Source organism: Caloenas nicobarica, chromosome 1 (genome assembly GCF_036013445.1).
Source record: "Caloenas nicobarica isolate bCalNic1 chromosome 1, bCalNic1.hap1, whole genome shotgun sequence".
NCBI classification, from domain to species: Eukaryota; Metazoa; Chordata; class Aves; order Columbiformes; family Columbidae; genus Caloenas; species Caloenas nicobarica.
In genome coordinates this window covers 67,316,385-67,330,978 of record NC_088245.1, presented here as the reverse complement: position 1 = coordinate 67,330,978, position 14,594 = coordinate 67,316,385, and the positions used below count along the sequence as shown (strand labels likewise).

Sequence of the window (14,594 nt, the reverse complement as noted above, 5' to 3'; positions counted from 1 at the left end):
TTTCCAGACTGTTTGATTTCAAATACTTTTGGAAAAAACCTAAGCTTTTTAAAAAATCTGTTCCTGCTGCAAGTACAGAGCTCTTCTGAAAATGCTGGCCTTAATAACTCAGTGTCTCAAAAACCTCTGTAAAATAGAGACAACATTTCTCTTCTCTCATCCTTGTTTGAGCTTGCCTAGGGCTCTCCCCATACATGCCCAGGTGGTCAAAAAGGCCAACAGCATCCTGGCTTGTATCAGGAATAGTGTGGCCAGCAGGACTAGAGAAGAGATTGTGCCACTGTACTCGGTGCTGGTGAGGCCCCACCTTGAATCCTGTGTTCAGTTTTGGGCCCCTTACCATAAGAAGGACATTGAGGTGCTGGAGAGAGTTCAGAGGAGGCAACAAAGCTGGTGAGAGGCCTGAAGCACAAGTCTGATGAGGAGCGGCTGAGGGAACTGGGGCTGTTTAGCCTGGAGAAAAGGAGGCTGAGGGGAGACCTTATCGCTGTCTACAACTGCCTGAAAGGAGGTTGTAGCATGGAGGGGGTTGGTCTCTTCTCCCAAGTAGCAAGTGATAGGACATGAGGAAATGGTCTCAGGTTGTACCAGGGGAGGTCCAGATTGGATATTAGGAAAAAATTCTTCACGGAAAGGGTTGTCAGCTGTTGGAACAGGCTGCCCAGGGAAGTGGTGGAGTCACCATCCCTGGAGGTGTTTAAAAGGCATTTAGACGAGGTTCTCAGGCACATGGTTTAGTGCCAGAGTTAGGTTATGGTTGGACTTGATGATCCTGAGGGCCTCTTCCAACTGAAATGATTCTATCCCTCCTTTCTGTTCTATCTGTATTTACTGTCGGTATCATGGGATAACGATTTCACTGTGGTCCCATCACTGCAGAGCTACCAGTAACTTTCAATATAAACAGAGGAGAGACATATTGTATAAAATAAACCTGCATCTCTCAAGTGCCCATTTGTTGGGGTTTTTTTGTTTGGTTGGTTTTTGGGTTTTTTTGGTTTTTTTGTTTTGTTTTTTTGTTTCTTGGTTTTTTTCCAATCAGGTACCATGGAGCCTATGCACGCCCCATGGCTTGCTGGTATTGGCTCTCTCCCATCCCTGAGACAAAACAACCATGGCAAGGAACCTAATAGAAAGAAACCCCTACCTGCCCCTGTTGGGATTGGCAGGCAGCTGACAGCCACATAAGTCGAACAACGAGAAGGTGAGGCAATGAAAGAGACGTCACACACAGCCCAAAGTGACAGCTAAACTCCTGTGCAGATTCCAACAGCTTCACTGGGGCTTTAAATCACTAAAAGCTTCTGTCAGCAGCTACATGTGATTTCTGCCATGCACCCCGTGATGACTAGAAAGCCTCAGGCTACTGACTCACGGGAGGGAGCAGATGACAGTGCTATCTGGGGCAGGACTTGGCTTGGGGAGAGTGTCATCACAGTTCCTTATTTTTCATTTCCAACAAAGTTAGTGTACGTGAAAGGTACTGGACTGACATCCCAGGAGAACAGCTGCCTTCTAATTAATTATAATTAATCATCCAGGCATTACTTAATGTTTGCATAGTGCTTTGAAGTGCCAAAGTACAATATAGCAGGTAGATATTATTAATTCGAAGAAACAGGTATAGCCAAGCCAGGGACTGTGTGGCTTCCCACCTAAGAGACCACACCAACTCAGCTTGCTGGAGCAAGTGCATTCCCCCCGCTTTTTTTCCGTACATCAGAAACTTCTTGACCGATGGACCCTGCATGGTGACTCCAGTCATGTACACGCTTTGGTCTGGTGCTAATCATCACGTACACACCTGGGTTTGGTGACTGGTCACATATACCCCTTGGCTGAGGGAACAGGAAAGGCCGGACCCCTCAGTCAACACACAGGGCCCTTAGCCAATGAAATGCCTTGGTCAAGAGAAGCTTCTAAACTGCTAATCATATATGATCACAAATCAGATTCGACCTAGGCTATAAATGGAGCCCTTCTGGAGATCCCATTTGAGCTGGTCCTCCTGGGAGCAGTGGGTCTGCAGTCAGGGACTCTCCCCTTGGGTTGGGATGCTGCCCAAGGAAACTCCTCAAGGACTGAGTGCCCTTGTCTTCTTGGTGAGTGATCATATATTCTGGATTATCCTTGAGCGCCCTTGCCTGATGGGTGAGTAATTGTACCTTGTGGGTTACCCCTGAGCACCCTCGCCTGACTGGCGAGTGACTGTGTATTGTGGGCTGCCCTTGAGAGTCCTCATGGAGTGAGTGTACATTTTGAATTCCTGTGTGTTCATGTGTAGTAATAAGATCCCAGCTGAGTCTGTGGGTTGCTTAATGTTATTGGAGTATTGAATGATTTTGGATAAATCCCATTTCTAGCTGGTTTTCTGCTAAGCAATTTTGGTTAGAATAAAGTTTGTTTTGAGTTTATCATTTGCCTGGTTTGGTTCTGGTGTGCCTCCATGACACTCGCACACGTGCACCCTGCCTTGCCTTCACCATGTCCTCTGAGAGACCTGCAGGCACCTCAAACCCTTTGTGCGTCCCCCTCATGCCCCAGATCAAGGGCTTGGCCCACAGGGGAAGGAGCGGGATGGGTGAAAATGGGAGAGGGCAGGGCAGAGGACACTGCTTTTCCCTCCTCAATTTGGTGACCTCCCCCCATGTCCTTCTGTGGAGCAGCATCTCCAACAGTGAGAGGTGCATCTTGGCCTCCCCCCAGACTTGTTCTAGGACTCCCTACAGAGCTAAGCCAGACCAAAACGGGGAGGAAGGAGGCCCTTGTACTCTCCCCCCAGCTCCATCTCTGCTCTCAGCCCTCCAGCCTGGCTGCTCTCTAATCCCAGCTGACTGCTCCCTCACACCCTGACAGCATCCAGGCCTGTGTCATCTTCTGGACATTTGATTTTACCAGTTTGCCTTTCTCCACCTTGGCTGGGGACTGCCATTCAGCTGCCAGAAGACAAGGGGCCCAACGCTCCCTGTCACTGGCATCCTCCCCATGGGGGCACTGGGGGTGCTCCCACCCCACAGGCATGGCTGTAAATCCTAGAACTTAATTTTTCGCTGCATGCATAGTGAACATTTCAGAGTGCTTACAAATCCCCCCCAGCACCATCAAGTCAAACAAATGACAGTAACAATCACTGGCAGAATGACAGGCCAGTTCATACCACTTGCACTTTTACAGGGGCACTAAAAAGCCCGTGTTGTTCCCTTTTTACAGAACTGTAGCAGCATTTACCCAGAAACTACAAGCCTACCCAGATATTTGGCTTTCTGGGAAGCAGTGCTAGGTACCAAACTGACTACTGGTAATATCCTAATTCTAAATGAATATGTTATCAAGCCCACTAAGGGCTGATGCCATCAGAATAACAACAACAATCTGCATCCCATTCTGCTCTGACTGCCTCTTGCTGCATCTCCACTCGCTCTCCCTCCTTTACCTCCCTCCTGTACCCAGGACGGTGTTACAGCACTGCCCAGCATCATTTGTGCTGCAGCCTCTGCTGTGGGGTGAAGTCCCGTAGAATCAGGTCCCAGCCACTCAGGGTGGTTATATTAGTGTGAGGAGGGATGAAAAGAGATCTACATCCTTACTTTCGAAGCTGCCATCCTTAAGATCGAACAGTAGTGCAATAGGTAGTGTGACCACAATTCTTTTTTTGTTTTTAACCACTATTTGTGTTATGGAAGATTCAGACGATGAACCTAGTCACTACTGGAAACAAAGCAGATGGTAATATAGATGTAATACCTTTTTGCTCTCTGAAATCTACAAAACATGTTGTAAACCTATGTCCAAGCCGGCAGACGGAACACACATCAGCAAACCCTTGCACTCCCGCTGAAGTCAATGGGCGCTACAGCTGGGGGCCTGAAGGACTTTGGATCATTTGGAAGAAATTCTTTCTCTCAGTGCTGTCCTGCAGCACATACTTGGGATGAAATATTGGTAGTTTTCCTCAATGCGTAAGAAACGTGGCATGAAGAACACCCAGTTGAACGTACTATATGTGGAAGTATGCAGGAGATACCTGTGGTCAGATTGCCTAATGTGCCTTCTAGTGACAGGGACTATGGTATCTTTATCTTTAAGGAACAAAAGTGATTGAGAATTCATTTCTGTGTCTCAACTTCTGTGGTTACCAGAGAGGAAACTGGTTTGTTCTGTATCATTTCCACAAATGACAGAAATTTTACCTTATTGTTACTGTTTTAACATGATTACTTTCCCTGTCCTCTGCTGGTTTCTCCACCCTCCTCTTCCCTCTGCAGGGGATCCTGTTCCTTCACAGCATGTCCACACAGACAGTTGATTCAGCATTCAGCATAACTGAGGGGGTGGAAATCTCCACAGGGATTGTGAAAAGTGCTGCTGACAGAAGAGAATGGCTCTGTCAGGGGTAGATCCTCCTGCCACTTGTTCTTGCTCTTCCACCCAGAAGTTTCCCTCCTTGTATTTATGCCGAGTGCCAGACAAACTGTGTGCCTCTGCTCTAACTCACAGGTCAGGAAACGGAATGAAAAGAACCATGAAAAGCAATCTTAAAAAAAAAAAGATTTTTCTATTTTTCTCCTCCCAAATTCTTGCTTAGGAAAATTATCTAGTGCTGCAAAGAGACCCTTGGTATAGTTTCAGTGCTATTTCATCCTCTGCTGGGTGTATTCATAAGTGTCAGCTAGCATCAGTTTTGGGAGCAGTTTCTATGACCCAAGCACCTACTTAACATGAACTTTATTGAAACCATCTCTATTTCACAAGGGTCTCTGGACAGACTTCGTAATAATTTTCTGGCTTTGTTTGGGTTTGAAATGGTGGTATATTAGTGAAAAATGCTATTTCATAACACCCCTCCCTTAGCTTTAATACTTTCTCAATGCCCAGTTGATACATACAGAGTACCACTGTCAACTGGGAGTTATTGAAAGCCTGGAAATGAAGGAATGCTTCATCAGATGAAGTGAAACTGCCATAGTTTTACTGACTAGTAGATTGAAGACCATTCATTGTGTCCTACCCAGCCTAGGCAAAAGCAACATTTTACTCTCTGATCTGAAGGTATTTGCAATATGGCCTTCTCTCTACTGGGTATTCCTATAACAATTGGCACACTCTCATGATGAGATAAACATAGCACAATTTTTCTTTAGAGAACTAGACATCTACTGTAATGCTACTCAGTACAGAAGGAAAGTGTAACTGACTTTATTGTTAAAATTAAAAGACATTACCATATAACTGGAAACTCAAAGTTGTAGTTCAGTATCTGTTCTACTCAGTATTTCCTTCTACTATATGGGACTCCATTAACACTAACCTTTCTTTCACAGGAAGCTTTGCATCGCTGCATGTTTCTGGTGATAATTACTCCATTACCTGTTCCAGCAACCTCTTCCCTTAGTCAGTGCTTCCAGGTCTAAAAAAATTCCACTGAGCTACGTCTTCTCTTACCCAAATACTCCCATGAAGAGAGTTTAAGTTGGATATGATGTCAACGTTATTAACATTGCTCTGTTTCATTAAATGGCTGTTCTGTTTCACTTCTGAGTTTACTGTACTTCTGCAAAGGCTGAAGCAATTGTTGCAGAAAATGGTAAAGCTTTACAAGCTTTGAGGTTCTGTTGGAAATAATGTGCTCTATGCATTTTCCAAAAGTAGATGCAAAGTCTAATGAAGGTCTGCCAGAGCGGGTTCAAAGCTCAGATACAAGGACAAGTTTGGCGCTCTATGCATCTGAGTTGGAAATCCAGCAACAAGCCCATTTCAGCAGCAAAAATTATTTTTCAGCTGAGATAATGATGGAGATGCAGGAACATGCTGTTCTTCCAAAACCAAAAGCGTCTCCTGCAAATGGCTCAAAACCTGCATGGACTTCTCAACCTACTCATGCTCCAGGGAAACAGACTCAATTCACGAATTCACCAGCATTGAAGATGGGAAGCTTCCATTCAAACAGCTAGTTTCCTTTTCAAAAGCATATCAGCCATTCAGTGCTTGTTCTAATATTCTCTGTTTAGCCTAGTTTTCAACATCACAAGCTATTGTGGCTCCCGTCACTTCCCTTGAATGACAAGCTAACAGCTCTCAGCTCCCACTCTCAATACAAGATGCAACCATTTCATTCAAGATAAAAAGAGAAACGAGCATGTCCTACCTGCAGCAATACCCATCTTCCCATCCACAGACACCGCCACAGCCGTGCTCACTGTCACCACTTTCGGCAGGCCACCTCCCTCTGTTAAGAAACAAATGCAGCAGGCCTGGTTAGCTTACCACCAGAGAGGAGTAAAATGCAGGAGTAAAATCACATCCATGCCTCAACCCTGAAAAATCTGCAGGTTTGGAGGACTTCATCTTTCAAGACACATAAGCAACCTAAGGGGCTAATAAGTAGATTTTTTTTTTTCCTAAATAATGCCCCACGATAAAAGCAGCATCCTCAGTGTGACTTGTAAAGGACTGGCCTCCTCAATTTTGGGCATGTAGAACTTCTCTTAGGCCAGAAGGCTGTTCTGCTTCCTGCACCAGCCAAACTCAGCAGGCAGAGAAACCAGACAGGTATTTCTGACACTGTCTCTTGCACAGCAAAGGCCAAGTTAACCTCTAGCTCTGTTAACCAAGCCAGGCCAGCACTACAAGCTGGAGGGACAGACACAGCACTTCCAGGTACTTCCAGGGTGCATCTGTTTTAGAAACAAAGTCTTCTGGGATAGATTCAGCTGCCTAAACTCTGTTATGCTCCAGGGTCTCCTGCTTATCCTTTAGCTGCTGCTTTAAGCATCCTGTAGGTCCTGTGTCACATCTGCCAGCCCCGTGCAGATCTCTTGGCTCCCACAGGGCATTTAAAATAGCACGGCTGGATAGGTTTAAGCAACTGAACCCCACCTCCCCTCTGTTAGTGCAGTTGTTTCAGCCTGCAATTGCCCATGTGACAGATTCCATTTCTGTATTTTTTAAAGCGATTAGATTAGCTTCAGCTGGGGCACCTCTTTTGGAACTGCCAGGGGACAGTTTGAAGGTCAGCATGATCGATTTAGCCTGCAGATGATTCTCTCCTTGCATGCTGTACAAAAATCTCTTGCTCCGACAGACGGGTCATGGATTCTTTCCTTCCCAAGAGCTTCAGCATTTGTTACTGCTTTCCATTTCTGCCTTCATCATTCTAGATGGTGACCACTGTGTCCAGAGCACAATTTGGTGTATACCACAGTCTAGCCTAGAGTGTCTCATTTTTTTTTTTTTGACTGAAGCAAGGATATCAGAAATAGTAAAGCCCTTGTGAAACAAATACCCAGCCAACTTAAGCTCACATGCCTTGAGCCTGACCTTGCCTTTATGGTGAACCCCAAATGTCTTGTTCTTCCTAGGATGGGACAAAGAAACAAAATACACTTAGCACCTCCAGAAAACAAAACAAAAAACACTAAACACATGAGAGATCTGGGCTGCAAGTTCTACTTGACTTGCAGAGCTTTTTCTTTTGGACTCTGGAAGGAGGAGACCTGGATAAATTATTCTAAGGAACTGCAGCCATTCCTGCTGTTTTCCTCCCCAACTGGGAGGTCTATGGGCTCTTCCCTTTTATGTGATGGGAAGTGCATCTGCCATGAAAACCCCTTGTCACAGGGCAGGCATGTACTGAGTAACATGGAAAATATGAAAGGGGGACTTTGGCATCAAAGTATCAGAAATTTCTTAAGAAACTGCGTGGCCTGCTCTGGCCAAAAGGTGGGGAAACCCTGCTTCACCGCATCTCAAAGAAAGGCCTGGACTTTTCTCTGACAGTGAAGCACTGTGTCTCAGAGGCACCGAGTATTATTTCTTGGCTCTTCACAGGCATCTTGTGTGATCTCATGGATCACAGTCTCTCTAAGCCCAGCTGTTCACTTCTAAAGACACAAACAGTCTCCCCAACAGCTCAGAGCACATAAGGTCTTCAGGGCCAGGCACTACTTCTTACAGTGTGCCTGTAGGGTTTTCAGGTAAATGGGGCCCTGGACTTGGTTGAAGCTTCTGACCGATAGCCATGTAATCAAAAAACAGCAGCAGCTGCTTGTCTTTTGTCTTTATCTCTGCAGAACTACCTGTGACTTCTAAAAAAGTCACATCAAGCCACAATCCCTATGCTTAGCCAGCAGTGACTACTGGGGCCAGGGTAATGCCTGCCTTAGGAAGCCCCACAAGGTGTCACTGACTGGTTTTCTAACTTACACTCTATTCCAAACAGTAAATGCCATGGCATGCAGGGGACTAAAATGTACCTCCTGCCAATGCTCTGCTTCTCTCCACATTTGCCTTTTAAGTGAGATGTAAGGATACTGGGCAGAGAGAGGCTTTTGTAGAAGATTTCAAGTATTTTCTCTTTCCATCCCTTTCCTGGTTCATCTCTTGCCTCCCAGTCTGGTTTTCTCCTCTTTGCTACTTGCTTTCCCACCCACGAGCCTCCCACCGCTGTGCCACAAAAAGCTTTAACAGCTAAAGTGCTGAGCTCCGTGACTGAGGTGGAGTGTTAAGGGCCAGGGAGGAGCACAGAAGGGATTTCTGCTTTCTGTGTAGGAGTCTCACATGTGTATTTTGTTTTGATTGTTTCTTTCTAGGCTCTTCTGCTCTCTTCCAGCCTTTGAGGAGGCCCTGGTTGGCCCTGAAAACTCACAGGAACCAACACTCTAAGCAAGAGATACTGAAAAGTCACTCACTCTTTGCTTTCCTCTTGTGTTTGAGCTCCTTAGCTGGGCAAGAGATGCCATATTCTAGTAGTATGATGGGAAGGACACAGGGCACCGATGAGATACCCTCACCAAGAGGAAGCTATGGAAAAGCCTCTCCCTCTTTTCCTCCACCGCCCTCCATAACAAGCCCATCCTTTCCTATCATGGAAAGTGATGATGGAAAAAATGATATCCTCTAAACTCTTACACTGTCTGTTACTATCATCCAGTATGCCTGACGATATTCCCTGGTCATACCTGTGTGTCTAATCCTTCTGTAATACCTTTACCTACCCCCTCCCACAGCCCATGATGTCCTCCAGGCCTGGAAGTACTTTCTGTTGCCGCACGCCCCGCATCCCTAAATCCTTCAGTCTACCAAGGCCCTGTGTTTCCATGTGTCCACTATCTCCTCTGCAACCTGATGTTACACAGCCCTGACTGCCTTCTCCACAGCTTGTAGCTTTGTCTTTCCACTGTGTCCAGTTCCCATATCTTGGCCATGACCCCTGTGCAAAGACAATGCCAAGAAGCCAGGTCTCAGCACTTCCTACTACTCAAGAGGTGGCACTAAAGGGATTGGCATGGCAGGGGACACAAGATATGCAGGGTTTTCTCTTCTCTGCTCTGGCGTTCAGGCTGGGGTTACCTGAATCATCTTCTGAAACAATGCTGTAGATGAAGCTCCCGGGGGGATGCTCGGCCGCCCGGCGGTACCACAGGGGGAAGTGGTCCATGGTGAAGATGCTTTCCTTGTCCTTCCGCGTCAGGAATTTCCTGCCGGGGCAAAACCCAGGGCAGCCTTTTGTACGGGGTGCAGAGGAGCAGCAGCCCTCCCCAGGGCTGGGCGCATCACCTGCGTCTCATCACCTGGGGCTTCTTCTGCCACGGAGGGAGCCCGGGGACCCACGGGTGACCCAGCCGCGCAAGGGTCTTCGTGGTGCACCCCTCTCCCCGGGAACTCTGCCGGGGGGGGGCGGGGTGTGAAGCCTCCTTCGCCACCGAAACGCGGACACCGCACGGGCTCAGCGCTCCCACCGCCAGCCGGGCGGGTCAGGACGGACCCCCCCCGCTCCCCCGCCGCCACTTCCCCTCAGCGCCCGGGGGGCCGGCGGCGGCGCCCCCGCCCCGCTCCCCGCTGCCCCGGGGCCGGCGCGGCCGCTCCTCTGCCGGCCGCCCGCCAGGTGCCGCTGTTGCCCCGGCCGAGGCCCTCGGCGCCGCCGCCGCCGGCCACAGAGGCGGGCGGGGGTCCCGCAGGCGGCCGGGCGGGGCCCGTCGCGGCTTGCGGCGCGGGGCTTGTGCCCGCGGAGGGGGGAGGGAAGGCGTCCGCCGGAGGCCGCGCAGGTTGCGCCGTGAGGAGCGAGGGGCAGGGCCGGGCACGGTAGGTGCGAGCGGGTGGGCGAGGGAAGCCAAGCTGGCGTGTGGCCGGTCGAAGGCTGCTAGTGGCCGTGGGAGAACGGGAAGCGGGTGAGAAAAGGGAATTAGACAGTCTCCCTACAAAAGGAAACAAAACCCAACAACGAAACCCAAACAAACAGACAAAAAAACCCCGCCAAAACACATCCCAAATGGAAGGCGATGCTGCTGTGGCTAAATAGAGAACTGGAGATGCAGGGGCTGAAGTACTTGAGGGAACTCCTGAGGGCAGGAGGACGAGGCCCTAGGGCACGGCAAGACAGGCAGTGGGTGCTCAGGGGACACCTCGTGAAAACCAGGTCGCTGGCTTCCCTGGGGTCCCTGCTGCCTTGCTTGACAAACCCGCTTTGCTTTCAGGCTGTCATTTTGCTATATACTTTGACGTAACGACAATTACTCATTTGTACCGTTCCTTCCTTTCAGGGGATTCCAGAAGCGCCTCTCGTGTGACACGCAAGGGGTCTGTCACTGCAGTGTGGTGGCTGCGGCTGCTTAAAAGCACTGAACGATGCTCCTGATGATCAGTGGGGGACAGGGAATCATCATATTGGCTTCCCGCAGCACACATAGTTTTCTTCCTTGTTGCCTGAACATGACTACTCTGACTTTAATCCAAATCGCCTCAAAAACGTGTCACCTTTCAGGTACAGCAGAGCTCTCTGGCTTGAATGTACGACTCGTGTTTGGGGAGCTCGGAGACAGTGAAACAGCTGCCAAAAAGCTAAGGACCACCACCGACACTGTCCCCTTCTGTTCCATCTGCTGGTGTGCCTCTGTGACCTGTCCTTTCTTACAGCAGCATGCGCCAGCCTGCGTATTCGAAAAGCCACAGAAATGCAAACTATACCCTTTCCATGTCAAAACCCTCCACTGAACACACACATTTGCCTTGAGGGAGAGAACAAGAGGATGAATCATATATGACAGATGTCAGTCACATCACTTAATGCCTCACTGGAAGGCACTGGGATACTACTGCGATGTGGTCTATGTAAGAGGTAGAACAGAACAAACCTGGAAAAGGAGTTGAGACAGAAATATCAAACCTAGCCAAGTTGGAATGTCACCAGGGCGCTGGAGAGCAGAGCCTCTGCACTGCAAAATGGTCCTGGGGATATATGGTAACTGTGGACATTTTCTCTGTTAGCTGACAAAAGTCAGGGAATGATTGGAGGTTTTCACTGAAATGAATGCACTTTGGGACAGTGTTTTAAGAAAAACTCAAAAGGACAAGAGCAAGAGAAAGGACCCTTACCCTGACTCTGCAAATCGGCACTAATACTATCATGTTGCTCCCTTGCTTTCTGTTTCTGTTTTCCCAAATACATTTCTAAGGCTGGTGGTGATTTCTTGCTTTCTGTTCAGAGTCATTGAGAGAAACCCCTTAATGCAGTTTAGGGACTTACCTGTTGGAAATTTTCTCAGATCCAACATATAGGGCACTCCTCATGAGTCCAGCCCGAGTGCCCAGAAATGCCACCTCAACACCTGACTCAGTCTCCCTGTGGAACAGAAACACACAAGCAGAAGCAAACGGTTCTCAGAGCAGCAGCCACCTCCCTGCCCCAGGGTGAGGACCTTTCAAACTAGTAGCCACATCTGGAGGTGTGGTCCCAAGTTCATTTGCAGTATAACCCATTTACACCAGGAGAAACACTGGGTCCTACCTGCTAACAGCAACTGGTTGTTACTGCCTAACAATTGTCAGAATTAGACTTGTACCTAGATTCACATCTTTAATGTTTGGTCATTTGGCTCTCTTGTAGGTAGGCCATAAGCTCTTCTCCTCCTGCCAGCCCTGCTCCAGGCTGCCTGCACGGAGCTGAATTGAGGGAGAGGGACAGCAGAGAGAGAAGAGCTGTCTCAGACATGTGCAGGAGGGGCAGGGTAGCAGACTGACTCCGAAGCAGTAGATTGATTTGGACTCCTGTTGCTGGAGGCATCAAGGGCACAGATGTGACAGCTACATGGTGGAGAGCTGGCTGCAGTGCGGTGGCCTTAAAGCAAGAGTGAGAGTGTTGGTGTAGCTGTTTAAAGATGCACTGATAATGGGGTGTCCTAGCACGATTGCTGCTGGCTCACGCTCTGTTAGTGGCAGCGATGCTGGTAACCAAAATGGGGGCAGGAGTCCCATGGCCACACATCTAAGTAGCATGTTGTTTGCTGAAAGTAGATCTTGTGATGTGGTACTAGATACTACAAGCAATAGGTGCCTCACTGGTAATAATAAAGTAGGAAGTTGTTTACTGAAGCCAGCCTGAGCTTCCTGAGGCTCGATGTGAAGGCATCACCAACAGAGACAAGATGAAACTCCCTTTGCTGCTGGTAAGGGTGCCCTGAGACACCAAACTCATGCAGTGCATCTGAGTCAGGTGCTGCAAAGAACTGGTGCTGAACACCCCTTGCAGTGACACATCTGGATCGCTGCTGTCCTCCAGTGATACTCAGACAAACTCACCAAACTAAAGGCTCCTCTGAGAAGGCCCAACCTACTGGAGTCCACTCCCGAGAGACACTTTTTGAGTTATTTCTAGTTATTGAGCTACTTCTATCAGCTTTTGGTACTATTTCTGAAGTTTCTTATATGCTGTGCAAGCATCTGTGACTGTTTCAGGCACTGCATAAGCCCATAGCATCTGGAAATGCATCCTCAGTGGTGTTTTACTCCTATTTATTTCTCATACACTTACGTGGACATATTGAGAGCTAGTGTTGTCCAGTAGGCCTCCATGGGTGCAGTGACCACTGCATCAAACAACACTTCCTGGACCAACTCCTCATCACCTAAGAAGAAGAGAGAACAAGAATCAGGAGAGAAAGACATGCCCTTCCCTAAATGTCTTAGAAAGTTCTTTATTATGGAGCATCTGGCTGACCCAGGGCAGCGAAGCAAAACAGCACAAAAAGAGGCCTCCCCTTCCAGGGCTGAGCACAGGACATGCCACCCTCGATGGCAGAGAGCGCAAGAACAGATGTTACTGCTAAGATTGTTAGACTGGTTCCCCTGCAAATTCAGGGGAAGGGATTTGGGTTTGAAAGTGTTGACTTCAAAGGAAATTATTCATCAGGCCTTCACTCTGACCTTCTTCTTGATTGAAGAGGCTGTCCACAACCATTTCCTCAAATCCCTGCTTTGACCTTTCTTCTAGATGCCCTGTAGAAGGGTAGCAGACACTCCATTCCACTCAAGAAGCTTCTTCAAAGTCCCTAGTGACTTCTTCATGGCTTCTACTCTGTCATTGTGTTCATTGGCTTCTCTGTCACCCCTCTGTTCTTCCTGTAAATCTCACAAAACACTGCCCTGTCCTGGTTTCCCTCAGATCCTCAAGCCGGTCTACCACGCTACCAGTCTAGTCCAGCCTGGACTGGGATGAGAGGTGTTTAGGAAGGTTCAAATATGCCACGTACTAAATGGCATATTCTAAGATCCCATTTATTTGACCTGCTTCATTTCTGTATTGCCCTGCCTGCATTCATTTCGTGCTGTGAGAGTGTTATGGCTACTGTATTGCAGATACACTCCTTTCAGTGCAGTTCGAGATGGAGCCACCCATCTGCCCCATTTCAGTGTTTCTGCCCCCACTTAATAGGCTGAGGTCCCAGGTCTCCCCTAATATTTTCTCCCAAGTTCTCCCAACATTCATTCTCTTTGTCACAGTTGTCAGAGTCCACTTCTCCATCCTTGCTGTCATTCGGACCTCAAAACCAGAGCTCACCAGTACATCATTTTCTCCCCAGGCCCTACATGTCTAAGATGTATCCCAAATCCTATTTCTTTTTCCTTCACAGCACTTCCAAATCTGCATGTTTCTCATAGTCAGCTCTCCTGAAACTTTCCTCCTCCTCCTCCCTGGCCTCTTCAACTCGTACATCTTCTCTTTTCAGCCTCCTCCAAGGACAGCCAGGAGGGGTCTGCTCACACTGTGCAAGAGAGAAACAATTATTGGATTGCATTTGGGTTTAGTTTTAAGAGATTTCCCTTTTCATGCCAAAGGTTTGTGCCTCTTGGCTGGAGCATTACATGCAAAAGCTTGTACTTGGCACAACTAAGGGATCTGAAGCCATGGAGAGTGAAGGGGCTGAAGGACATCTTAAAGCTAAATTGCTGTAGGGAGTTCCCATGCAGAGCTGCCCACCTCTGTTCCCTGACAGAGATCCCACTCTGTAGTGGTGCTATATCAGCTGCTTGCGTGGCTACAGGTGGCCTGGAGAATGGGAACTGGTGAAAGGGATGAGCAGGAGGGGGAGCAGGAAAGAGAATTGTTCTGTATCAATTTTTTCCCCAAATCAGTTACCAGTTGTGTTTGCAAAACAGAATTAATAATCCTTGTTCTGGAGAACCCATCTGACTGGATGGCACCATGCAGCCCTCAGAGGATGCTGGCTGGGGCCCTGGGGAGCAGAGTAGTCACAGCAGCTTTCCTGACTCCTCCTGCCATCACTCCCTCTAGCCCAGCAGGTCAGTCTGTCTTAAACGTG

At 48.2% G+C, this 14,594-nt stretch overlaps 1 protein-coding gene across 1 annotated transcript in view; it reads right to left on the bottom strand.

The window, feature by feature from the left end:
* CACNA2D4 (calcium voltage-gated channel auxiliary subunit alpha2delta 4) overlaps positions 1–14,594 on the bottom strand; it is a 125,487-nt gene that overhangs the window by 58,574 nt on the left and 52,319 nt on the right. Inside the window, exons 23-26 of the mRNA XM_065632503.1 lie at positions 12,806–12,899; positions 11,522–11,617; positions 9,349–9,476; positions 6,146–6,226 (exon numbers count right to left, since the gene is read on the bottom strand). Of these exons, the coding sequence (XP_065488575.1) occupies positions 6,146–6,226; positions 9,349–9,476; positions 11,522–11,617; positions 12,806–12,899 (399 nt within the window). The remainder of the gene's footprint in view (positions 1–6,145; positions 6,227–9,348; positions 9,477–11,521; positions 11,618–12,805; positions 12,900–14,594) is intronic.